A 26,329-nucleotide genomic window follows, 5' to 3' on the forward strand; every position below is an offset into this window, starting at 1 on the left:
AGAACTGACACTCTATCGCTTTGATCATAGTCATTGTCAATGCCAGTGACAAGGGCAGTCAGATTGGAGAGGAAGAGAAACAAAGGGCCTATTTTATTTTATATTGTGAGACAGTGTTGCTCGGCCAGCCAGGCAGATGCTGCAGTAGCCATATTGCATGTATGTGAACTTAGGGATGTGGTGGAAGTAGGAGTGTTAAAGTCATTCTTGGCTACATAATGAGTCTGAGGCTAACCTAGGCTACATACAAGACCCTATCTCAACACAACAGGGCCAGTGATGTGACTCAGTGGGTGAAGGTGCTTGCTGCTAAGCCTGAGGATCTGAGTTTGATCTCTGGGACTCATGAGGTAGAAGAAACTTGCCCTCTGAACTTTATAGGCACACCTTGGCACACCAGTGCACACACGCATACATACCACCTGTGTGTGTACACACAATAAACTAATTAATTATTGAAAGATGTTTACAGCAACAATGATAAAATTCTATATGATCCCAATCCAGCCTGGACCCAGCATTGCTCCAGAACGTCACCAGGTGACTTCCAGGTGGCATGTCTCTCTTATCTGGTCACCTGTGAGTTGTCTCTCTTGCACACACTCCAGTTGCCAGCAGTGAGCTGTGCCTGCCTAGCAACTGCTCACTCTTCTGTTGGAAAAAAGCCCCCTATATCCTTTAGAACATTATTCTCCCTTACTCCCAGACCATAGAGCTAGAGGTTACAGAAGTCTCACATCTGGCTGGATGGCTCAGAGACAGTTCCTGACTCAAGTCCGGACAGTTTGCAAAGGAAAGTCTCCTTCTCTCTGGATGTGGTGTATGCACAAAGGGTGGGAATCTGCAGGGAGTGCCTCAGTATCTGGCCAAAAGATAAGAGACGCTTGCTATGTGTATCTATCTCTTTGCCCTTGGATCCAACCAGGCCTGAAGAACACATCTGGATTTAACAGCTTCAAAGCCACCATGCTCCCCTTCTACTATAAAATGTCAATTTCTTGACCTAGGCTGGCTCTGGACAGACTTTCAGTGTTTCTAATGCGCTCTCTTCATAAATGTATCTGCCAATACTTTTGACAGGTGCCACATTGAATGCTGGGTAGAGACACCTCGTGGGTCAGTATCTCTGAGTTTTAATTTAATATCTTATAAGGGTTCTGCCCCAGAACCAGTGTGTAGTGCTGTGTGTGAGCCAGTGTGTGTCCCCTCCCCAGGTCCTCCCCAAATGACGAAGTGTGGCTGCAGGCACGTAAGCTCCAGGAATTAATTTACTCCTCAACAATAACAGTGACATCGCTTAGCCCAGTGTGGCTTTTCCCAATAGTGACCCTGGGTGACGTTTACTAAGTAGCGTGCTTCATGTGTTTACAGATTTCATTTTGGTTTCTTTTCACAACCCTCTGATTTTGTGATCTCCTTTTTACAAATAAAAGTCTGAAATTCTTGGAAATTGTTTGAACTTTCTGAATCCAAATCATATGTCTGTGGAAATCCAAAGCTTGTCCTCTTGAATGGAAATTTCTTTGTCTTCAAGATATTATTTTATTTATTTATTTAATTTCATATTTATTTAACCTATTATTAATACTATGCATTAATATTGATGGTATAATTATTATATTAATTTATTATTTATTTATTGGGGGAGGCTGTCCCAGCTTACTTACTTTTTTTTAAAGATTTATATATTTTATTTATATGAGTACACTGTAGCTGTCTTCATACACACCAGAAAAGAGCAGCGGATCCCATTATAGATGCTTGTGAGCCACCATGTGGTTGCTGGGATTTGAACTCAGGATCTCTGGAAGAGCAGTCAGTGCTCTTAACCACTGAGCCATCTCTGCAGCCCACCAGCTTACTTTCTTTCACTATGATAAAGATCATAATTAAAAGGAACTTGTGATGAAAAGGGTTCATCAGGCGTACACATCTTGATCACTGTCTGTCATGGAGGGAAGTCAGGCCAGGGACGCAGGGAGGGCAGGAACTAAAGCAGAAAGCATGGAGGAAGATCTTAAAACTGGCTCCCTCTTACAACTGGCTCCCTCTGGCTTGCTCAGCTACCTTTCTTATGCAAGTCGCTAACTTGAGAAATCCTTCTGCTTCTGCCTTTAATGGCATCTTTAAGGGCTTTGTCTCTAAATACATTCACAACCCAGTGAGTAGTGGTGAAGCTTGGAGTCTCAGCATCTGAATTTGAGGGGAACACAAGTCCATCACAGTGCCTTTATTAACTAGAATTGGGAGAATTTTCTCCTGTGTGGGGATACATGATGTCTACCCGACTTCTAAGGTCCCAATGGCAAACTAAAGTATGATTCCATCCAAGTTCCCCCTGGGGAACCAATGAGTTCACTGAGCTTACTTATAGTGCATAGATGAGGGGTCACTGGCAAGAGTATGGGAGACCCCAAAGCAGCCACACTGGAAAGTCTTCACCCAGCATGAATGATGCCCCCCACTTCCCAGCCTATATTCTAACACCCCCTGAAAGCCCCTCCCAAGGCCACTGTGCAGTTATGAAAAACTAACTAGGACTGCCTGGGAGGAGTGGCAGAACACTGGTGAGGGTTTATGGCCCTCCCTCTACTCTCCAGTGAGGGAATGTCAACAGTTAGCAAGGGCAGCTCTTTACAAACAGGCACAGCTGACCTCCCTAAGGGATAGGCCTTGTTTGGCTGAGGGGAGGGTGGCTACCAAGGAGATGATGAATAGTCTTAGCCTCAAGCAAGCCTCAAAAGGCTCTACACACACACACACACACACACACACACACACACACACACATACACACACACAGCATACCACACATATACACACATATACAGCAATACACACATGCATACACACACACACACATATACTCTTCTACAAATTTTTTTAAAAATTTATTTTATTTTATTTTATGTGTATGAGTACGCTGTAGCTGTACAGATGGCCGTAAGCTATCATGTGTATGGCTGCTGGGAATTGAACTCAGGACCTTCTGTTGGCCCTGCTCACTCTGGCCCTGCTCGCTCAGGTGTAATTCACTGTAGCTGTCTTCAGACACACCAGAAGAGGGCATCAGATCTCATTACAGGTGGTTTTGAGCCACCATGTGGTTGCTAGGATCCAAACTCAGGACCTTTGGAAGAGCAGTCAGTGCTCTTACCTGCTGAGCCATCTTGCCAGCCCCTCTTTTACTAATTTTTATGCACCTGCCTCATCTCCCTGATTCCTCCTCCTATTTTTAAAGGTCATTTATATTTATTCATTTGTGTGTGTCTGTGACCACCCACGTATCACATGTATGGATGTCAGAGGGCAACATGTAGGAATAGGCTCTCTCCTTTATCCATGAGGGTCCAGAGAACTGAACTCAGGTCATCAGTGGGAGGCGGGAAGGAGCAAGCATCTCTACCCTCTGAGCCATCTCGCTGTCCCCTCCTCTCTTAAAAATATTTTATGTACCAAAACAAAAAAAAAAATTATGTAAGTATGCATATATGCACTCGTGTGTGTGTGTGTGTGTGTGTGTGTGTGTGTGTGTGTGTGTGTGAAGGACAACCTGCAGGAGTCAGTTTTCTCTCCTCTTCGTGTGTAGGTCTTTGCGATCGATCTCAAGTTGTCAGGCTTGGTGGCAAGCATCTTTAACTGCTGAGCCATTTTCTGGCCCTACAAGCTAATTCTTCCCTTGTACCATGCACCTACCTTTCCAGGCTCCAGGGCTCTTGGTGCATCACTGACTGTAGATCACAATCTCCTGGATCGTTCTGCCACGTCTCTCTGTGTTGTCTCTAAGAACAGTTCTAGATCCTAGTGGCTGATGCCCTTTCCCCTCCCTCAGAGCCAGACTTTCCTGAAGTGATATCTCTACCTGTTTACCTGTGTCCGCCACTCACCTGCCACGCAGACTGGTTTCTCTGCTGCCAGTTCCCCAGGCTTACCACTTTCCCACATAGGAAGCCACGAGAACCTTTGACCTTTACGCTGGGCAGCTGTTTACGCTCCTTTGGTAAACCTGAACATGCCCAAGGTTCAGCTACCAGGTGTCTACCCAATGCAGATCTTGCCATCGGTTTGCTTCCTGCTCGTCACAGCTGTTTCCGGCCTCTTCATATAGCAGGCGTTCAGTAATTGCCTAGGCAACCAAACCAAAGGAGCAGGAAAGGAAACAACCAGGGGCCAGTAATGTAGCAAGCACAATTGGTAGAGTGTTAACCAGCATGCATAAAGCCCTGGACTCCATGCCCAGACACATAAGCCCGGTGTGGGGAAGCATGCCTATGATTCCAACATTCAAGGCATATTAAGTTTGATGCTGGCCTGGGTGACATGAGAACCTGTCTCAATTTTTTTTTTCTTGTCAAAGAAAGAGGAGGAGTAGGGAGAGGAGGAGGAGGAATCCCAGTGTGCCTAGGAGACAGAGGCAAGTGAATCTCTGTGAAGTTCAAGGCCAGCCAAGGGTACACAATGAGATCCTGTCTCAAAAACAAAACAAAAGGAAGGAAGGAGAGGAGAAGAGAAGGAATGAATGACCAGCTCTTTTCTATACAGCGGTTTGGTACAGTGCAGCCAAAGCAAAGCTTTGTTACTCATGTCCAACTTGCAGGCTGCATCTGCTGCAGAACGGCCTCTTACTGGCTTTAAACACAGTGAGGCAAACATTCATTCATGTAAAATATAAATAAACCTTAAAAAGAAAATGAAAGACCAGCCCAGAAACCAAGTCTCGCTAAGTAAACCCAACAGCCAGCTTAAGTAGCCAGGGAGGGGGAATTTCCACCAATCACAGCAAACCTGACATGCAAATGTTGCTAATATTTGCACCAATCACAGCACTGCCTCTTTAGCTCTACCAGCAGTTAGGTACTTTGGTAGGCTACTAGGGGAGTACCTCAGGCCTCAGTGGAAAGAACTGCAGGTCATCCAGAGGTCACATAAACTAGTGATAACAAGAGGTTCAGTACCTTTGAAACAATTTTTGCTGAGGCTTCACCATCAGGCATAGGAACAATCAACAGCCATCACTGGGCCAGTAAGATGGCTCAGTGGAGTAAGGGTGCTTGTTGCCAAGTGAAATGAGCCAGGGCCCACATCATGGGAGGAGAGGATAAAAGAATAGATTGGGGGCTGGTGAGAGGCTCAGCGGGTAAGAGCACTGGTTGCTCTTTCAAAGGTCCTGAATTCAAATCCCAGCAACCACATAGTGGCTCACAACCACCCATAATGAGATCTGATGCCCTCTTCTGGTGTGTCTGAAGACAGCTACAGTGTACTTATAATAAATAAATAATAAATAAATCTTTTTAAAAAAATAGATTGAAAATTGTCTTCTGCCCTTCATATGTGTATCATGGTAAATCTCTCTCTCTCTCTCTCTCTCTCTCACACACACACACACACATAACACACATAAATGTCTAATAGCCATCTCCCCACCCCATGCCCCAACCCTCTGTGATAGGGTTTCTCTTTGTAGCCCTGGCTATACTGGAACTCAGTCTATAAAACAGGCTGGCCTTGAACTCAGAGATCCACCTGACTCTGCCTTCTGAGTACAGGGATTAAAGACATGTGCCATCATGGCCCAGCATTATGTAGCTTCCTTAAGCTATCTGTGAACTTCTGGTGCTGGTGTAAGTGGAGCCTGTCTGTCTGTCTGTCTGATAGTTTTTTTCACTCAGGCAGCCAGGCCCATGAAGGCTCAAGTGCTGCCTATTCAGGATTCAAATTGTCCCAACCCCAACATCTTTGCTTATTTACAGGAAAAATAACCAGGAGTACTGACAATAACTTAAAATTTTATTCTTTGGCATTAATAGTAAGACTGGGGAGCTGGCTAATCTGGGGCTGGGGATCAAACTCCAGACCTCATGTATGTATAGTAAGCGCTTTATTAACTGAGCCATCTCCAAGATAACCTATGACGACGTGGGTTACCTCTTCAGCTCCAGCTCCCCAGCTCCATAATTTAAACCTTCAAGTTTCTCCTTAAATGGCAAACAAGAAACACTGTAAATCCAGAAAGATTGCTGACATAAATCTGTGAGAAACAGAGCCCAGATAAATGCTAGGCTGTGTTGTTGAAGCCTGGGAGGTAGAGGCAGGGGATCCCTTCAGCAAGCTGGCCTACTAGCCTAGCCAAATCAGCAAGATCTGGGTTCAAGTGTGATGCTTTGTTTCAATATATAAGGTGTAAAGAGATCTAGAAAGCTCTAGAAATAGCTGGCCTCACAGCCTACACGTGTGCACACACATGTGAACACACATATAAAAGCAAAATGAAAGAAGGGGAAGAGGAGGGAGAGGAAAGAAAAAGAAGTGGTGAGGTGGTTCAGCGGCTAAAGGGGCTTGTCTCCAAGCCTGGCAATTTGAGCCCAATCCCAAGAACCCACAAGATAGGAGAGAACTGTGCCTGATTGGATGTGTCCACACACGTCCACAAATAAATCTACTTTTAAAATTTTATTTTTATTGCTTCAGTTATGTGTATGTGTGTGTGTGTGTGTGTGCGCCCCCACATGAAGGTGCCCTCAGAGGTGAGAGATGTCAGATAGAGCTGGAGTTACAGGCTGCTGTGGGTCTGCAGTTGTGGGTGCTGGGACTCGAAATCAGATATACTGGAAGAACAGCAATTACTTTTATCCGCTGGACCAACTCTTCATCCCTAATACAAAGTTTTAATGTAGTTTTAAATAAAAAAATTAATAGATTTTGACAGATTTCTTAAGATTTATTTTTAGCATTTAAAATGTGTGTGTTAGTTTGTGTATGTGCATGTGAGTGTAGGTGCCCTCAAAGGCCAGAGGCATCGAATCCCCTGGAGCTGGTGTTAAAGGTGATGTAAGCTGCTGGGCATCGAACTTCGGTCCTCTACAAGAGAAGCTCGCGTTCTTAATCACAGAAATTTTAACATTGCTTTCTACTCTCACAATGCCTCTGAGATAGATATCCCTGCTATCTTAGTAGGGAATGGAAAAAAACAAGACAATACTCACAATGGAGTGTCATTTCAAAAACTTATAGAAGGAAATTGCTGGCACCTGGGCGGAAACCCTGGAGACGGAAATTGCGGAGACTCTGGGTCCTTAGTTGGCAGTCCACGCGGGATGTAGGGTCCGGTTGCTCACGATCGCGGGACCTTTAAGGGGCGTGACAGGGGCGTGGCCCCAGCGGTCGCCCGCTCTCCCAGGCTGCCCCGCGCGCGCGACGGCAGTTCGGCCACGTCCCTGGCCACGTCGCGCCCGCTCCCGCCATCTTTCGCCGCTTCCTCTCAGGGGCTGTCGCCGCGTCCTGAGTCGCTGCCGAGCTCCGGTGTCGCCGTGCCGCGCCGACCGCCGCCGCCATGAACATCTTCCGGCTGACTGGGGACCTGTCCCACCTAGCGGCCATCGTCATCCTACTGCTTAAGATCTGGAAGACGCGCTCCTGTGCTGGTGAGCGGCTGCCGGGGCGAGGCGCACGGGGCAGGAGCGCGCACATTCGGCCCATTCGACCGATCCATTCGGCTCTCGGTCGTTCGGAGGCTTGTGCGGGGCTTGCGATGGCCAGACACACCCACTTCGGCCTGCTCGGCGGGCAACGAACCCCCTCCGTGTGTGCACACGGGCTGGGGTGTCCGTCGCAGCTCTGGGCCCCGCGTTCTGCGCTTGGTCCGCTCGCGAACTTGATCCGTCCTGGCTCAGAGAGCGCTAGCGTAACTGCCCCCTTCCCCCCCCACCCCCCGCGTCCTGCTGCATCTGAAAAGTTTAGCAAGGGATCTGTGGGGTTCTAGTAGGCGTGTCGCTCTCTTCGAACTTTTGAGAGGCACCTCGGAGTCCCCAGGAATCAATGGGAGATTTGCTTGAGGAGCATGGATGGGACCGCGGGCTATCAGGGTCTGACGTGGCAGCCAAGCCACCCGCGAAGGTGGGGCTGGCTGGAGGAAGAGGGGCATCCTGCCATTCATCCCGTTCTCTTCAAGGACGAGCAGGGGATAGGATGGGGAGGCAGGGTGGTGTCAGGTCAGGCCCATGCTTACAATTGAAGGGGCTACACTCAAGTCTTGGGGTTCAGGAGTTCATGCGTCATAAAAAGAGATGTAGGTCTTAAGTGAGTTACTTGGCATAGTTTTCATGCTATCTGAGAAGCAAGCTAGTTTTTCAGTCTTGAGTGTGGCTGTCTAATAACTGGTTCTCTTAAACTGCCAGCGCAGGGTACCACTGAGGTCTCTGTTCTCGGCTAGTATGCTCGCTCCACGTCACCAGTGAGTTGGCACAGTACCTCCCTCAAACTGCTTTGCAAAGAGGCAGTAGGATGAACTTTCCTCACATAATAGCTGTGGATTTTTGCATTTTGTTAAATAATAGGAATCTTACAAGTTTTAGATAAGTTCTTGGTGGATGTGATGGTGCTTGCCTGTAATCACCACTTGAGAGGTGGTAAGGTTCAGGAATTCAAAATCAGCTTGGACTACATGCTGACCCTATCTCCCAAAACACCCCTTCCCCCCAAAAAAACCCCCACTAATTAATTGGTTATGTAATTAAATATATTCTTAAAATACTGTCCTTAAACTTAATGCTATGTCCCCCAATGAAATAACTTTGTAAACTCAAATTTAATTTTTTTCAGAGACAGCAGAAAATAGAAGTCCTAAAGGACCTGGGTGATGGAGATGCCACCTATCTGGTTTATTAATATACACCTCATCTAAAGTAACACCACCCCTTTGACTCTGCTCTCTGAAGGGCTCATCTCTCCCTGGAACATAGTTGAGATCCAGGAAGTGAGCACAACCCCAAAAGACCTTTGATCAATCAAAGTGGATGTTACAAAGTCCTTGTACTGAAACCAGGGTATCTGACTGGGAGGTAAACCGAGAGGCTCGATTGTGCGATTCCTAATGATAGTAAATTAATTGCTGCAGTTGCGATTGGTGTGCATTGGAGTAGTCATCTGAGTGTTTTATGTGGCTCATCTCAGGCAGTCCTTAAAATAACCATGTTGGTAGGTCCCCAAACTGGAGGAGGGAACCGAGTCTTAGGGAGGTTAGTGGGGTTTCAAGGAAGCCAGGATTGAAGCATAAGCAGTAATGAATTTGGGATTTCCAATTAACTTTTGCTTTGGCCTATGCAGTTTCAGGTTGCACATTTGGTGCAAGTGGTTCTGGCACTTTTGTTGTTGAGTTTAGATGTTACTTTTAGTCTTTAGCGGTCTCTCTTAATCTCTTCTTCTTTCTTATGTTCTTCTGCCAAGTAAAGATCTATTTTATTTTTAATTGTGTGAGTGCTGGTTCCTGTGGAGGCCAGAAGAAGACATCATATTCCTGTGGATCTGGAGTTACAGGCAGTTATGAGCTGCTTAATGTGCTTAGAACTGAACTTATGTCCTTTGCAAAAGCAGTAATCTTGAATGGCTGAACCCTCTCTCCAGCCCCAAGAAAAAGAAGGGGTTTTTTAATTGTTAATTTTTTGTGTGCCTGCATGAGTTTACTACAAGTGTGCAGAAACCCTTGGAGACCAGAAGAGGGGGTGGTCAGATCCTCTGGAACTGAAGTTACAGTTATAAGCCACCATGTTGTTGCTGGAAAGTGAACCCAGTTAGTCTCCAAGAGCAGCAAGTGTTCTTAACTGCTGAGCTGTCTCTCTAGCCCCACAACAGTAGAATTCTTAAGGGAACTTTGAGTAACCAGGAAAAAGGAAGCAGGTTGCTATTTAATATTCATTGTTTTCATGGGAGATTAGAGCATTGAGGAAAACACAGTATTTGAGCTGGTGTGCCAAGAATGGAGGTAAATGGGTGAGTTCAGTTTGTGACTCCCAAGTACGCCTTGGATGTTAGTAAGTCGTCCTCACTCTTGGACTTAAGATCCTCTTTATTCTGCTATGTGCAAGTTTCTGACGTTTCAAAAATGAAAATCACCAAGATCAGTTATTTTGAATTAAACACTGACTTTTTTTAGATGCTCTGTTTTTCCATGCTAAGTTTAAAAGTTGTTTAGAGGCTTTTGAAAGAAGAGGAACTTGATCAGAGTTTCTCAAATATCTGGAACCTAAGCTGCATTCGTCCAGGTGGTGGTTTTCAGTTTGAAAATCGGAGCTCATTTTAGGGTTTCAGCACCAGCTTTAACCTAAACCACGGGGCATTTTTCCCTAAGGGGAAGATGAGGCAGGCTAGTAAGGAAGCTGGACATTACATTTTTGAGTACTCAGTGTTGCCTCAAACCTGGACTCCTCCTGCGTCAGCTTCCCAAGAGCTAGGATTGCTGATATGCTTCTCCATCCAGGCTTTAAGAACCTGTTTTATAGTTGGGGCAGTGAGCTGATTGTGCTTGAATGTAAATTCTGTGATTGTGTCTGTTGTCACTGTAGAGGGAAACTTGGATAAGAATGTCTTGTGTTCCTGAACTGCCAGGCAGCTTGATGGTCAAGTTGTCTCTTTTAGGATGTCACTTTTTTTTACCTTAATCCCTTATCTAGAGTATGCTGGAATAAGCAGCTATAATATTTACTTATTTATGGTGCTGGAGTTTGAATCCAGGGTCTCACTGAAGTCAAGCAAATACTCTACCAGTGGAGTCAAATCCATATCCCAAAGCTGTGTCTTTAGGTGAAGTGCTTTCTATCTAACTTTTCCTATAGTCACTGTCAGTGTTGTGCCTGAGTTTAAATGACTAGTGAGTCCTGCAATGATGACCTCCAGCCTCCTCCTTTATTTACTCTTTTCCTCCTAGCCATTATATAGGTTGTAAACCTTTCAACCTATTAAACTTGGAGGGAGCACATGTCCCTGTATGTCAGGGACTGAATGGTTTTTATATTTGAAGCAAATAGAAAACTTTTCTTTCTTCCTTTCTTTTTTTTCTGGTATTGGGGCTTGAATCTCGGACCTCATGACATTGTACATACTGGCCAAGCTCTTCCATAGCTCTCTACTCCCAATGGTAATACTTGTCTTGTCTTCCTTAGTATTTGAAGCTTTTGCATCACATTCCCAGATTCCTCCTGGAGCTGTTTTCTCTGATCCTTTGAAGGCTAGCTAATCTCTTACTAATCATTGTCGTGCACCTTGACCACCCTCTGTGTGCCCAGCCCCGAGAGCACTCAGCAGCCGATAGATAGCGTTCTGCGAGTGGACATAGGAGGACCAGAAGTTCAGAGCCATCTCTGGAAGAAGCTGGAGAGTAAGAAAGAAGCTGCAGTGGGAGAATGCTGCTTGTCTAGAACGTTTGAGGCCTGGGTTTGAGCCTTTGTATTACACAAAGAAAGATAAAGGTCAGGTGAGGGGGTAAATCATGTATGGCTGTCACACTATGAGGACAGTGACTTCTGTGAAGTGGAGGGAGGGACCCAAGGACACCTCCTATGACTTCCCAACAAAAAGTTTAAAGATTGCTGAAGAAAAAAGTGTTCATGTAGCCAAAGATAACCTTGAACTTCTTACCCTCCTGCTTCCACTTAGAGTGCTGAGATCACAGGTGTATGCTGTCCTGCCCAGTTTCTGGAGTGCTGGGTACTCTGTCACTGAGCCATATCTCCAGCCACAAAGCACTGTCTATAGATAAGAAATGTTTGTGTAGAATTTGTAACAAAAATGTAAACAGGCTGGAGAGATGGCTTCAAGGTGAAGTTTATTGCTGCTGCTCAGAAGATCAGCATCCACATTGGGAGGCTCAAACTCCAGTTCCACGGGCACTGATGCCCTCTTCTACTCTCCATGTTCTCTCTCTCTCTCTCTCTCTCTCTCTCTCTCTCTCTCTCTCTCACACACACACACACACACACACACACACACACACACACACACACACACACGGCAGACACACAAATAAAATCTAGAAAATACAAAAGTCTACAAAAATATGTATTAATCTAAGTGGGAAATTATAAATAATTCAAATGGCCAGTGGTCTCATAATTTTTGTTATATCCACACTGGAATAGGATAGAACAAGAAAATGTGTGTCATAACAGGGAAAGATGATTCCAAGACATGAATTCAAACATAGGCTGTAAAGAATGAGGTTTCTTTAAAGGGTAAAAATGTATATGGGTACACATACAAATACAGTGGAAAGGGGACATTAAGTGGCTGGAGAGGTGGCTCAGCAGTTAAGATCACCTGTGGACTTGGGTTCACTTCCCAGCACCTACATGGTGGCTAACAATGATCTGTAGCTCCAGTTCCAGGGGCCCTGACTGCTTCTGGCCTTCATAGGCACCAGGCACATGTGGTACATACACATACATGTGGCCAGACATACACATAAGACAATCTTTTAAAAACAGGAGCATTAAAGCAGCTCATACTTAAATACGAGACTAGGACTAGAGAGATGGCTGTCATAGAGGGCTCAGGTTTAGGTCTGATCCCGTCCTCTTGTCTCTGAGGGCACCTGTACTCATGTGCCCCTAACCTACAGACAAAGTCATGTATAATTAAAAGTAATAAAGATAAATCTTTTTAAAAAGAAGGCATCATACTCTCTGTATATTTTAGCCCATTTGAACATTTTTAAGAATGATTGGCATGGTTTTTTTAAAATAAGAAAACAAACAGCAAAATAGTATTTAGTAAGACTGTCATTTCTCAAGTATTCCCAGCAGCATGTATACTATAAAGCACTCTCTTATCTTTTCAGCATTCCCAACAAGTTAGTGCAATCTGTCTCTGTGTGACAAATGCAGAAAGTAGAACTAGGGTGCTATGTAATAGGATTAGCCTTACCCTGCACCTCAACCAAGCTTGAACCTAGACTCTCTGGCTCCCAAACAACCCCCCTTCCTACTGAGAATCTAACCCAGACTCTTGAGCATGCTAGATAAACACTCTACAAGTGAGCTTCATTCCCTACCCTTAGTGGTGTTTTTGAGACAGAAGATACTGACAGGTATCTCCAGCTAGCTTTGAACTCTGATCTTCTCTCAGCTTCATGATTACAGATAGGCTGGGATTGCAGGCTTGTTCTGCCATGCCTGGCTGTGAGATTGGTCTTAAGTATTGAATTGTGGAGTCCAGCGAAAGGTCAGGAGTTTTAAAAGAATGTCCAAACTGGGTGTGGCGGTGCACACCTGTAATCCCAACACTTGGAGAGGTGGAGACAGGAGGATGAAAAGTTCAAGCCTGACTTGATAGCAGATTCAAGGTCAGCCTGGGCTATTTGACCCCACCAATACAAGTTTTTTGTTTTTGTTTTTAAGATGTATTTATTTTATGTATGTGAGTACACTGTCACTGTCTTCAGACACACCAGAAAAGAGAATTAGATCTCATTACAGATGGTTGCGAGCCACCATGTGGCTGCTGGAAATTGAACTCAGGACCTCTGGAAGAGCAGATGGTGCTCTTAACCGCTGAGCCAACTCTCTAGCCCTTCTCTCAAGAAGACATTTTTTAAAAAATTAGAATATCCAGATGCTTTGAGGGAACCTTAGGAGTATGGCCTTTCTGTGGCCTGACCCACAGTGCTTGGTGGTATCCCTGCTGTTACTACAATCTCCTTTGTTTGGATAAGGCACCTATTGTACAAACCAGTAGGAATGTCAAAAACCCAGCTTTGAGCCTTAGCTATAATTTAAAGTCCTGTGGTCTCAAGTGTGGAGACGTGTGCTTTCATAAACCTTACTGAGCTTTTGGGGAAAGATAAGCAGGAGCGATACTCACCTGACAAGCTTTGCTCTTGAATGTATGTAGCTGTCAGATGCATTTGGTACCAGGATGTCACTGAAGTGCTCATAATGGTGCCCTGTGAGTGCTTGTTACGTGGAACAAACATTGGAACTTTTTGAGCTCAGTAATAAGGTACTTGCCTAACATGAGGCTCTAGGTTTGATCCTCAGGATTGCAGGTAGACAGACAAAATGACTGATGCCCAGCACTGCAGACCCATCAACAGACAGATAAGGTAGCAGCTATTCCATTCCACCTCTACCTCCCAGGAGATTCCTGCTACCCCCACCCCCATCTTTAACTTGAGATTGCTGCCTTCTATGAAGATGGGACACCTTTTCAGTGGTAAAGGGAAAAGCAGTTACTTGCTAGAGAGAATGGTTGCTGCATCCTGTAATCATCCCAGAGTCTCAGATGCTAGTTAAGGTGTGGATTCCCATCACTCATACTGCCTGTCTTCTCCTTTGTCTAGTGCTCACTCAGGGAGACTCTCACTCTCCAGCTGGTAGTTAAGTTAGGGCCCAGGGCCAAGCCCCAAGCATGTTATTTGTTTATAGTCCTAGGGACACAGTAGGATTCAGATTCTCTGAAAGTTTCATCCAGAATAGCATACTATGAGACTACCCATGACATGAAGATAAAATGAATTCCATTTTCTTTTTTTTTTTAAAGATTTACTTATTTTATTTATATGAGTACACACTTTAGCTGTACAGATGGTTGTGAGCCTTCATCTGGATGTTGGGAATTGACTTTTTAGAACCTCTGTTTGTTCCTGTCAACCCCGCTCGCTCCGATAGACCCTGCTTGCTCAGTCCCTGCTCATTCTGGCCCAAAGATCTATTTATTATTATAAATAAGTACACTGTAGCTGTCTTTAGACGCATCAAAAGAGGACGTCAGATCTCATTAGAGGTGGTTGTAAGCCACCATGTGGTTGCTGGGATTTGAACTCAGGACCTTTGGAAGAGCAGTCGGCACTCTTATCCACTGAACCATCTCACCAGACCCCAAATTCCATTTTCTTTGGAGTATGTGTTTCTCTGGATCCTGCTATGTGTCAGGTGTAGTGGGCAGCAAGGGAAATGGAACAAGTCACAATTTCCACAAGAGATTCTGAGTTTTACAGAGGACAAGAACCAGAGTTGTGTGGGAGGCCAGAGGACCATCTCAGGTGTCCCTGCTTTCCACTTCATTTGAGACTGTTCTCCACTGCATAAGTCAGGCCATCTGGCCCATGAGCTTTCAGGGATTCTCCTGTCTCCACCCCTACCCCAGTCCTGTCCCTCAGTGCAAGTGCTGGGATCACAAATGCCTGCTATTGTGCCCGGCTTTACATAGGTTCTGGAGATCTTCTCACTTGCATGACAAGTGTTTCATCTGCTGAGCCAGCTCCATGGTGTGTCTTATAAAGTCTGTGAAGAAGTCAGGGCTGCAGCTGGCGTGAAATGCCTGTTGGGTGAATCAGCAGCACCAAGACAGGGTGTCTCCATCTCCCAGAGGAGGTGATGGTTGTCTAGGTAGTTCTCAGAGGACAGGGATGAGCTACCACCCTGGCTTTTAGTGTAGGAATGCTGAAGGTGATATAGATGTCCCTGGTGCCAAAGCCCCATTGGAATAAATTGCCTGCCTATATCCTGTCTTATTGGAAATACTGAAAAGAACCACATAGCAAATGAACTGGAAAATTATCAGGGCTCTACCAAACATCCTGTAGGACCTGTCTGCTGCTCCTGTCTTTCTCCAGTCTGTTCTCACTCCAGGGTTTAGTATCTGCTTCACCATTTCTCCTCTAGAACATTAATCTCTGATAGAAAAAAGTTCCCATTTCCAAGCAAAGCAGTCACCAGCAGATTGGCTGCTTGGCTCTGCCCTAGGCCCTTGTGTGGAAGCAGGTCAACTTTTCTCCTTTATAGTCAGTTGTTTTTATGAAAGACCTTGTTCCTCATTCTGAGAAAGTGCTCATATCCAGGCTTGTAGTCTATAAGCTGTAAATGACCTGAGACTGTCAGAGAAATATGCATGTTCCACAGGGGTGAAACAAGCAGGGTGAGATGAGTTTTCTGCTGGGTCCATGTCTGGTGCCGTAGTGTGGACCACAGCTGAAATGGTCAGACTCTGATACCAGTCACTTTCCATTTGTCATAAATTGCTCAGTCTGCAACATGTTGAAATTCACACATCCATGTGGGCAGATGTAGGTGTCTGAAAGGTCAGCTGTACACTGTGTTGTGGTCTCCCCCATGTGAGCTGTGGCTGCCCTACTCTGCAGGTGAAAACATGGTATCAGGGTGTATCAGTTTTTAATTTGTATTATTTTGAGACAGGGTCTCCCTGTGTAGCTCAGGGAGGCCTGGAACTCAGTCTTCCTGCTTCCCAAGTGTTGGGATTTCAGGCACATGCCAGCCCAGCCAGCCTCTGGTGTTAGGCATATACTGGGCATGTGAAGGCACAGATGGTAAGGAAGGTAAAGGTAGGAGGCTGGAGTAAAGCAGTGAGCTGTTGGAGCTCAGGCCTTGTGGGTGCCTATTTTGGTATATTGGCCATAGTTTAATGAAGCCACTTTCCTCTAGTCATCCACCATAGCAGAACACATTAGGAGAGCCTAAAAAGAGGGTTATAAGGAAGAAATACTTTCCTCTGGCCTAATCAGTTGTTCCCAGAGCTTTCCCCTGTCTGCTGGCTGCCCAGGGCGATTCCATGACCTCAGGACCCAAAGTTCTTCCCAGGCTGCCCTAACTCTTGCATTTTGTTTCTTCAGGTATTTCTGGGAAAAGCCAGCTCCTGTTTGCACTGGTCTTTACAACTCGTTACCTGGATCTTTTTACTTCATTCATTTCATTATATAATACATCTATGAAGGTATGGTATGATCTCAGCTTCAGTGCATTTAACCACCATGTGCACACCTCAGGGAAATATATTAGCTTTTTTTTTTTTCTATATAAAATCTTTCAAGAGTGATAGCTAGGTATGCTGGTTTTTTTTTAATTTTTTTTTTCAATTTCAGTATGTATATATGTAAATGCAGGCTTGTACATACTATAGTGTCCATGTGGAGGCCAGAGGATACTTTTGGGAATAAATTCTCTTCTTTCTCCTAACTCAGATTGTCAGGTTCAATTGGCAAGGGCTTTTACCTACTCAGCCATCTTGCGGGTGTGTGTGTGTATGTGTTTCTACCTGTAGGTCCTTCTATCTCTCTACTCTCCCAACCTTCCCCCTTACTATCTGCTCTCATGCCTTTTTCCTTTATTTATTTATTTATTTTATAGTGCTGGGAATGGATTCAGGACCTCATTCTGCAAGCAATTTATAGCACTATTTAAGAACTTGGTTTGAGACTCCTTCTACCCAACACTTTATGTTTGAAAGCATCTTGATAAGTATAGATTAAAGTGGGCATTGCAGTATTTGGGTTTATGATCTTTGCTAAAAACAAAAAAAAAAACAAAAAACAAAAATTTGAGGGCCAGTGAGGTGGCTCAGTGGGAAAGCGGGTTTGCCACCAATTCTGACAACTTGAGTTCAATCCTGGGGACTCACTTTGGTGGAAGTAGAGAACCAGGTCCCATAAGCTATCCCAAGCTGCCACATACACATACACAAACATATACCAAATAATGTTTAAAAATTTAAGGGGAAAAAAAAAGCAAGTTTGAGTCACCTGTAATCATTCTGTTCTAGACTCTAGTAAGCAGGAAATAATTAGCTGCTTTAAAAATGGCTAGGCTGGGCTGGGGGCAGCTCAGTCTGTAAAATGCTCTTCATGTAGGCCTGAAGGCCTCAGTTTGATTCCCAGCACCCATAAAAGTTGGGCATGGTGGCACCCACTTGTAGTCACTAGAGAGGTAGAGACAGGAGGATCCTGAGGGCTCAGTGTCCTGCTGGCCTAGCCTGATTGCTGAGCCCTGTGTCTCAGAGCACCTTAGCTGGAGAGATGACTCAGCAGTTAGGAGCACATACTTTCTGCAGAATGGCTAGTTTCTGCTTGTTGTCTGAGTGAGGTACTGGAGATGGGAGTCAGAATCTTCTCTTTTCCAACCGAGGTCCAGCTATAGACAGGTAGGGCCCTGGAAAACTCATGACTGTAGCAAGTCTGGACTGGTATGGTTCAGAAGGTCTCAGTGTGGGTGCACATAATGTGTGTGTGCTTTGTTGATTATACATGCACAGGATTGAAAGCAACAGTTTTAATACTGTGCTGACTATAAATATAAGTGCATAACGAGGGTCTGGGAACTGTTTAGTGTCATTGTGGGTTTTTAAAGCATTTGAGGGCTTGGTGATTACCCTCACTTTCCCATTAAGTCATTTGCCCCAATGTTTTCCTAATTAAGTTTCTCAAGTTGTGTTTCCTAGGGAGGAGTAGCTAGACAGTGTGGTATCCCAGCCCTCTGTATTCATGATTGAAATCTGCTGCTTGATTCTTAGGCCTGAGTGTCTGCAGTTTACAAATTGATATAATTTCAGAATATCAGGCTTTTTCTTAGGGCCGGGTGACCTTTTGAAAATGAAAGAACACAGGACTCAATTGTGAGTTCTTGAACAGCTCTGTTGCTGTGTATACAAAATTGCTGTCTTAGAGGCAGAAATGTTTCACAAACTAGCTTTCAGGGGTCTGGGAAGTGGCTCTTAGACAGGACAGGAGTTCAGTAAGCAGCACCCACAGCTGCTTTGATTCCAGCTCCAGGACTTCTGACTTCCTTTTCTGGCCTTTGCAGGCATACAAACATTTGCATATATATACACATATAAATAAAAAATAAAATAAATTTGTAGCTGGAGAGATGCCTCATCAATTAAAATGTTAAAGTTCATACTGCCTTTAAAAAACACTTTTTAAGACTTATTTATTGGGGCTGGAGAGATGGCTCAGTGGTTAAGAGCACCAACTGCTCTTCTAAAGGTCCTGAGTTCAAATCCCAGCAACTATATGGTGGCTCACAACTATCCATAATGAGATCTGACGCCCTCTTCTGGAGTGTCCAAAGACAGCTACAGTGTACTTACGTATAATAAATAAATAAATCTTTTTTTAAAAAAAGACATTTATATGTATGTGTGCTTTGCCTGAATTTATATAAGTATACCACATGTGTACCTAGTGCCTGTGAGGTCAGAAGAGGGCATTGGATCCTATGGGACTGAAGTTATAGACAGTGGTAAGCTACCTTGTGGATGCTGGGAATTGGACCCAGATTCTCTGAAGGAGCTCTCTTAACCAGCTCCTCTTTTTGTGCGGATCTTGCAATGGACACCAGTTGAGTTCTCAGCCCCCACGTCATGTCACCTGTAACTCCACTTCCAGGGAATCTAATACCTCCGGGTCTGCAGGTGCACTAACCCATAGTCAGACACAAACACATAATAACGAAAAAGAACATCTTTTTTAAAACAGTAGTAAGGAGAGATGGCTCAGTAGATTACATCATTTGTTGCCCTTGCAGAGGACCTAACACCTGTAACTCCAGTTCCATGGACATCAATCCCTTCAGCCCTTGGAGGGCACCAGACAGGCATGTGGTATATAAATATGCAGGCAAACATTCACAAAATATAAAAATCTAAAAAGATAAACAAATAGTCTTCAAATAAGTAAACAAAAGTAACTCTTGGTTTTTCTTTGTTATAATACCAAGTTGAATTTCATAGCAACCATCCAAATATTTATTGTTTAAGTAACAACGTTTTAAAATTTTTATATGTTCACTTATTTTGTTTATGTCTGAGTGTACATCTGTGAATGCACACAGAACACTGATCAAGTGTGGGTTTAGGACACCTCTAAGACATTGTTTGTCCTTTCAGCATATCTGTCCCAAAGATTGGACTCCGGTCGCTGGGCTTGGCCCCAAGTGCCTTTACCTACTGAGCCATATTTCTGGCCATAAACAAAGCAGTGCAGTTTGAGTAAAAGCCACGGTGGCAGAATTTAACCTGGATTATGGCCTTTACCTTTACAGAACAGCTAGCCAAGGAGTCTTGGACAGAAGTCCTCTGTCCAGAAGTGTACGAACTTTGCATTCATTCTTTCCCCTCTAAAGCTGCTGTGTCATTATGGCTCAAGAGGAGATTAGAAGGCTGGAGAGATGGCTCAGAGGTTAAGAGCACTGACTGCTCTTCCAGAGGCCCTGAGTTCAAATCCCAGCAACCACATGGTGGCTTACAACCATCTGTAATGGGATCTGATGCTCTCTTCTGGTGTGTCAAAAGATAGTGCTGTACTCACATAAAATAAATAAATTAAATAAATAAATAAATCTTTAAAAAAGAGAGAGAGATTAGAAGCCTGTTTCTTTGAAAGTTTCTTATAGTTTTAAAATGTATGCTTAACATTTGATCCAGCCAACCCGCTCCTAGGTATAAATGCAAGGAAAATGAAACTTACGTTCACACAAAGGCTGTAACATGTTCATAGCAGCTACTTACCACCTACTAACAGGAAATAGGACACCTCTCTTTAACTGGTGAGTGAATAAACAGATTGTGATATACCTGTGCATTAGCCCTCTGCTCTGCACAGAAGAGGAAATGGGTCAGAGATTAGGCTCAGTGGATGAGTGCTTGTTGATCAATCATGGGGCCTGGAGTTCAAATCCAAGCACCTACACTTGGCAGTTTACAACAGGTTGTAACTCCAGTTTCAGGGGATCTAATACCCACTTCTGGTCTCCATGGGTACGTATGCACATGTATACATACATAAATAGAAATTCATTTTTGAACTCTAAAAAAGGGGAAATTACTAACATATATACTGACATCTTGTTCCACTTCATTATGTGGCTCTCTAGAAAAGGCAAAATTAGAACCTTGAGGGCTTAACTATAGAGGCAGTGGGGTAGGATGCAGGGTAATAGTGTCCTAAGGATGCCTGTGTCCTAAGTGTGGCTTTCTGACTCCACAGAGGAGTATACTGCAGCCAAAAGTGAGTGTGTGTGTGTGTGTGTGTGTGTGTGTGTGTGTGTGTGTTTAAAGCAGACTCTGTAGGTGGTAACAATAGTGTTTAGGCACAATTGCACTGTGCTCCTAACCCGGTGTCTCTCCTTTGTCTAGCTTATCTACATTGCCTGCTCCTATGCCACGGTGTACCTGATCTACATGAAATTTAAGGCCACCTATGATGGAAATCATGATACCTTCCGAGTGGAGTTTCTTGTGGTTCCTGTGGGAGGCCTGTCATTTCTCGTCAATCATGACTTCTCTCCTCTTGAGGTTGGTTAAGGGTTATTTAGTGGTCACATCTGGCTCCCTGTGTAAAAAAGACCTATTGACAGAAGTGGACTCTTGTTGGCCTGTTTTCATTTTGGTTTTGCTGTTCTACAGACTTCTGGTACAACGTACACTGTTGTAAATAGATCGGTAGATTGGAATTAAACCACCCAGGTCCTTGGGTGTCTGCTGTAAGTTTACCGCTGGATGTTTCTCCAGATTAAGCCCGGTGTTGTGATACATGCCTGTCATCTCAACACTCGGGAAGTAGAGGCAAAAGGATCAGGAATTCAAGGTTATTGTCAGCTACATAGAGAGTTTGAGGCCAATGTGTGCTACTAAGATCTTGTCTCAGTAAAAGAAAGTGGAGGGTGAGAAGGCTCGGGAGATACCTGTTAGCAAAGTGTTGAACACCTGAGTTCTCTCTCCAGAGCTCACATGAATGGACATGCAGGGGCGCACATAATCCAAGTGTTGGGGAGGCAGAGATGGTGGTCACTGGGGCTCACTAGAGAGCTCATGGCTAATAAGACCTATTTTAAAAAAACAGGTGGATGGCTCCTAAGAAATGATACCTGAAGTTATTCTCCATCATGAGCACATGTACATACACGCACACACACACCCCACACTCACAGACACCACAGACACCACACAGAAACACAATGCAGATGCTCCTTGACTTCTGACATGGGTGTGTCCATTTATTGATAAACTTTGTTAGTTGAAAAAAAGTTTAATATAGCTAGCTTACCAACCCAGCACATTGAAGACTGTTGTTTCCCAGTGGTGCAGGCACTGTATTGTGGGTGACTGGGCTCTGCAGCTCATCACTGCTGCCCAGCATCGTAGTATATCCCACTAGCCCAGATGGGAAAATTTAAGTATGCTTTCTAGTGAGTGTGCATTGATTTCATATTGTCAGAAAGTTGAAGAGTTTTAAGGCAGAGCCATCTATAGTGGAAAATGCAGTCACCTGGTGGAGAATCAGTAGGAAGTAGAATGGGTTGGGGACTCTGGATCTGGGCAAGCCCACTCCAGAACATCTTTCATGTGGATTCATGGTAGACAAGATCATGCCCGTTCCCAGCTGAAGCCAGCCTCCTGTTTTTCAGATCTTGTGGACGTTCTCCATCTACCTGGAGTCCGTGGCCATCCTTCCACAGCTCTTTATGATCAGCAAGACTGGCGAGGCTGAGACCATCACCACCCACTACCTCTTCTTCCTGGGCCTCTACCGTGCTCTGTATCTAGTCAACTGGATCTGGCGCTTCTACTTTGAGGGTTTCTTTGATCTCATCGCTGTGGTGGCTGGTGTCGTCCAGACCATTCTTTACTGCGACTTTTTCTACTTGTACATTACAAAAGGTATGTCAGCTCTAGCCTGCACTTCATAGCTGCAGATTCTGTCAAGGGCCTGCTTACCCTGCTCCCTTCTTGGTGCTGTGTTAAACCACAAGATCACTTTGCCTTAGTATAGCTTTAATGCTCTCAGCGGTACATTTTCATTGTAAAGATTCTGCTCAGGCTGGTAGCTTAGTTGGTAGCATGTTTATCTGGTGTGCTACATACCCTGAGTTTAATCCTCAGCACTACAGAAAACCAGGCATGGTGATTCCAGCACTGGGAGGTGGAGACAGGAAATTAAGGTCATTCTAAGGTACATTTCCACTTTGAGGCTAATGAGTACCCCCTGCATGAGTCCTTTTTTCCAAACAAAATGAACAGAAAACCCCAAGGTTCAGTCAGGGCTAAAATTTCTGACAGCCATCAAAGATCTTACCACCCAGTTGCAGTAAGTGCCTGGGTAAACAGTTTGAGGTATCTGTGCTCAGAGATCTGTGGGGGACTGCATGAGTGTGTAGCCTGCCCCTCCCCTTCATGTCAGTAAATAGAACCCACACAGCTTGCCAATCCTACCTTTACTTTCCCAGACTCTGTTGGTATTCAGGGTTTCTAGTTGCTGCTATGAAAATCCAGTGGTTAGCTCAACATCCTTATATATGTATATTTTTGTATAAATATAGGACATACAGATTTCTAGCTGTCTTATGAAAACTATTTGTGGTCCTTGTTCAGAAAAGAAAGATGCAGGCAGATTGCTGCAGAGCTGAGAGCTCAGACCTAGCCGTGGACCCTTTGCCACATAGCCAGGTTCCTAGTGGTGGGCCTGCTCTGTGCCAGGACATAATATCTTAGGTTTGTGTTTTGTTTTGTTTTGTTTTGTTTTGTTTTTGTTTTTTCTTGAGACAGAGTCTCATTATGTAGCACAGGCTAGTCTAAGTTTTGTACTGTTGCTGCTCAGCCTCCTGAGTGCTGATATACTATCTTACGTGCTTCAATGTCTAAAAATTTCAAGACATTCTTCCATAAACTGTAGGTGTACTAGGGAGCATCATAACAATAGCTTTGATTGGACGGGTTGGCATGTGTACATGTGATCACAGTAATCAAGAGGTGGGTGTAGAAGGATTTTGAATTTGAGGCCAGCCTGGGTTACATAGCAAGACTGTTTCAAAAACAAAAAAGCAAGAACAGTATTGGTGCCGTGGCTCAGTGCGGAGAGTATTTGCTGTGCAAGTGTGTGAATCTGAGTGGGAATCCTTGACAGTCAGGCACAGCAGTGATGGGAGGGTGCCTGTGGCAAGACAGCAGCTGGAGACAGGAGAGTCCCAGCAGCTAGCCTGGCATGCCCAGCAGTGAGCACCAAGGAAAGAGAGCTGGCTTCCCACAAGGTGCAAGACTAGGACCAGCATCCTAAACTATCCTGACTTGAACACACAAGCTGAGGCACATGCGCAACTACTATGTTCTCCCTCGCCCTCACGTTCTCCCCCCCCCCCCAAAAACAGCAAATGAGAGCAGCTATGAATTTAGTTGTTATCTTAAGGTTTTACTGCTGTGAACAGACACCATGAGCAAGGCAGTTCTTATAAGGACACCATGATTTAATTGGGGCTGGGTTACAGGTTCAGAAGTTCAATCCATTATCATCAAGGCATGGCAGCATCCAGGTGGAAAGAGCTGAGAGGTCTACATCTTCATCTGAAGGCGGCTAAGAAGACTGACTTCCAGGCAGCTAGGATGAGGGTCTTAAAGCCCATGCCCACAGTGACATTCCTACTCCAACAGGGCCACACCTCCCAATAGTGCCACTCCCTGGGCCAAGCATATTCAAATGACAGTTGTGCTTTTTTTTTTTTTTTGGTTTTTTTTTCTTTGGTTTTTTCAAGACAAGGTTTTTCTGTGTAGCCCTAGCTGTCCTGGAACTCACTCTGTAGACCAGGCTGGCCTTGAACGACAGTTGTGCTTTTGCTTGGCTTTATTGTTTGTTTTCCTGTTCAGGTTTTGGTTTTGGGGTTTTGTTTTGTTTGGGGTGAGGGGGGAGTTGGGTTTGGTGGGGGTGGCTTAAGACAGGATTTCTCTGTATAGCCCTGGTTGACCTGGAACTTACTCTATAAACCAGGCTGGCCTCAAACTCAAAGATCCTCCTGCCTCTGCCTCCTGAGTGCCAGGACTAAAGGTGTGCGTATGTGCCACCATCAACTAGTCTGACTGTGCTTTTCTGTTATTTCCTTGTACTTGAGGATATGTATGAGGCAAGGACCAGAGAAAAGGTGAGTGAGCTTGCCTACGTGCTAACCTCTTGTTTCTTCTTTTCTGTCAAATCTTAGTTCTCAAGGGAAAGAAGCTCAGCCTGCCAGCGTAAGTGCCAAAGACCATCAGCAGCCTCTGCCCTTCAGAGTGCTCGGACAGGGTCTCACCATGGCGAAGGCTCGGGATGCTCAGTGCGGAGAAGCAGAGAAGGCTTCTTCCGTGGCGGCCACTCACTGGTGGCTCTTCGAGGATGCAGAGGAAGAGACCAGGAGGCTTCTGTCTACTGCATCCTGCCTTATCTTTTTTATTACTATGTACAAAGATTTTTTTACACAAAGAAACTTAATGCTGTGTTAATAAATTCAGTATGTAGATGAATTGGGGCAGTTTCCAAAAGTGATGTTTTTGTGCAGAATAAGTACAAGCCTTTTTTTATTTTTTGAAAATTTGTTGAGGTGGTCAATTCTTTGTGTCTACAATGAAATTATACTCCTTGACACTTGGTAGATTATCCAAACATCTGTCAAATTTCCATGCTATTTATTTTCTTTCTTTCTTTTTTTTTTTTTGCCAAAAGATGAGTTGTGTTGCTTGAAATCCGAGACACTGTGTTCCATTGGTGTTTCTGTCCAAAAGAGTCCTCGTTGTCCTGGAAACCCTTTCCCAGATGTCACACTACATGTCAGATTCGGGAGGATGACTCGCAAGTCCTACAGGTTTCATTACCAAAACTTCAAGGCTCCCAGTGGAAACTGTCAGCTGATGCTCACCAAATGCTCACCCTTCACCCTGCCGAAGTGTGGCAGCTTAAGGTTATCCGAGGGTGCTGACAGCCACCACACCCAGAGGTTCTGAGCCTCCTCCCTCTGACCATGGAGAGGCTGTGGGTGATAGAGGACTCTGCTCCTCTGAGGAATGGAACACAAATAGCCACCTGTCACTGTCAGTCACAAATCCGAAGGATCACTACAACCATGTCAGACTCAAATGTTTTTCTCATAGCACTTTTGGTGATAAAATGATTGACAGTCTTTTTAATTGGCAACACCAGTTATCATTCCTTATATTCTTTTAAGTATTTTTTTTAAAATGGGGCTCTTGCATGACCTATATTGTGTTAACATCCTAAATAAACATTTTATTAAACAGAATGTATGGTCTTTTCTATGAATTAGGCTTTGAATATGTAGTGTTAAGATGTGTTAAGATGCTCTATAGGGCTGCATACATTTAAGGTTCACATAAGGGGCTGGGGAGATGGCTTGATGGTTAGGCACTTGCTGTCTGTCCTTTGAGTTCAGTTCCCAGTATCCATGTGGTGGCTTACCACCTAAAACTCCTGTTCTAGGGGCTCTAACATCCTTTGCTGGGCTCTGAGGACATAAACAAGCATGTATACATCATTATACACACAAAAATAATCTGGATGACGTCCTGTTTATGGAAAAATGAGGATGACGTCCTGTTTATGGAAAAATGAGGGTTTTTCATCATATTGTGACTGATTCACTGTAAATACTAGAAGTGTTGAATACTTGTAGTGTGCTGACCACAAAAACTGGTTTTGCTTCCTGCAATTAAAGTGAAGGAAGAGCGCTAAGAGGGTTGTCTTTATTTACCCTGGGGTCTCTACAGCAAAGTTGTCAGTACAACTGAAGGCTTGCCTCTTCCTGCCCTGTTGGGCTTTGCTCCTGTGCCTTGTGGCTTTGTCTGACACATGAGTGTTCTTTCCCCCTGCGTCTGAGTCTTTACTTTCTTGGACCTGCTTTCCTCAAATAATCCTGAATGGGGGCTGAGTGGGAAGTCAAGTCTGTCTGCCTGCATTTGGTGTGTGTGGGGAGGTGGGGGCACTGGCTGGGGTTAGGCACATTTCACAGAA

The 26,329-nt window shown here is 44.5% G+C and overlaps 1 protein-coding gene across 1 annotated transcript; it reads left to right on the forward strand.

Annotated features, from left to right (window-relative positions):
* The first annotated feature begins 7,178 nt into the window (after positions 1-7,178).
* Kdelr2 (KDEL endoplasmic reticulum protein retention receptor 2) lies at positions 7,179-26,043 on the forward strand. The gene is made up of 5 exons (XM_031338635.1): positions 7,179-7,424; positions 16,400-16,500; positions 20,698-20,856; positions 21,969-22,221; positions 24,528-26,043. Exons 1-5 carry the CDS (start codon positions 7,334-7,336, stop codon positions 24,560-24,562), a joined length of 639 nt encoding a protein of 212 aa, XP_031194495.1. The 5' UTR covers positions 7,179-7,333; the 3' UTR covers positions 24,563-26,043.
* Positions 26,044-26,329: the final 286 nt, after the last annotated feature.

Source organism: Mastomys coucha, unplaced genomic scaffold (genome assembly GCF_008632895.1).
Source record: "Mastomys coucha isolate ucsf_1 unplaced genomic scaffold, UCSF_Mcou_1 pScaffold22, whole genome shotgun sequence".
Classification (NCBI taxonomy): domain Eukaryota; kingdom Metazoa; phylum Chordata; class Mammalia; order Rodentia; family Muridae; genus Mastomys; species Mastomys coucha.

Bases quoted from the DNA above. Each gene is read 5' to 3' on its own strand.
- Kdelr2 (XM_031338635.1), top strand. From the start codon at position 7,334: ATGAACATCTTCCGGCTGACTGGGGACCTGTCCCACCTAGCGGCCATC. The intron at 16,501-20,697 runs GTATGGTATGAT...TCCTTTGTCTAG, and splicing joins TATATAATACATCTATGAAG to CTTATCTACATTGCCTGCTC. The intron at 20,857-21,968 runs GTTGGTTAAGGG...CCTGTTTTTCAG, and splicing joins ATGACTTCTCTCCTCTTGAG to ATCTTGTGGACGTTCTCCAT.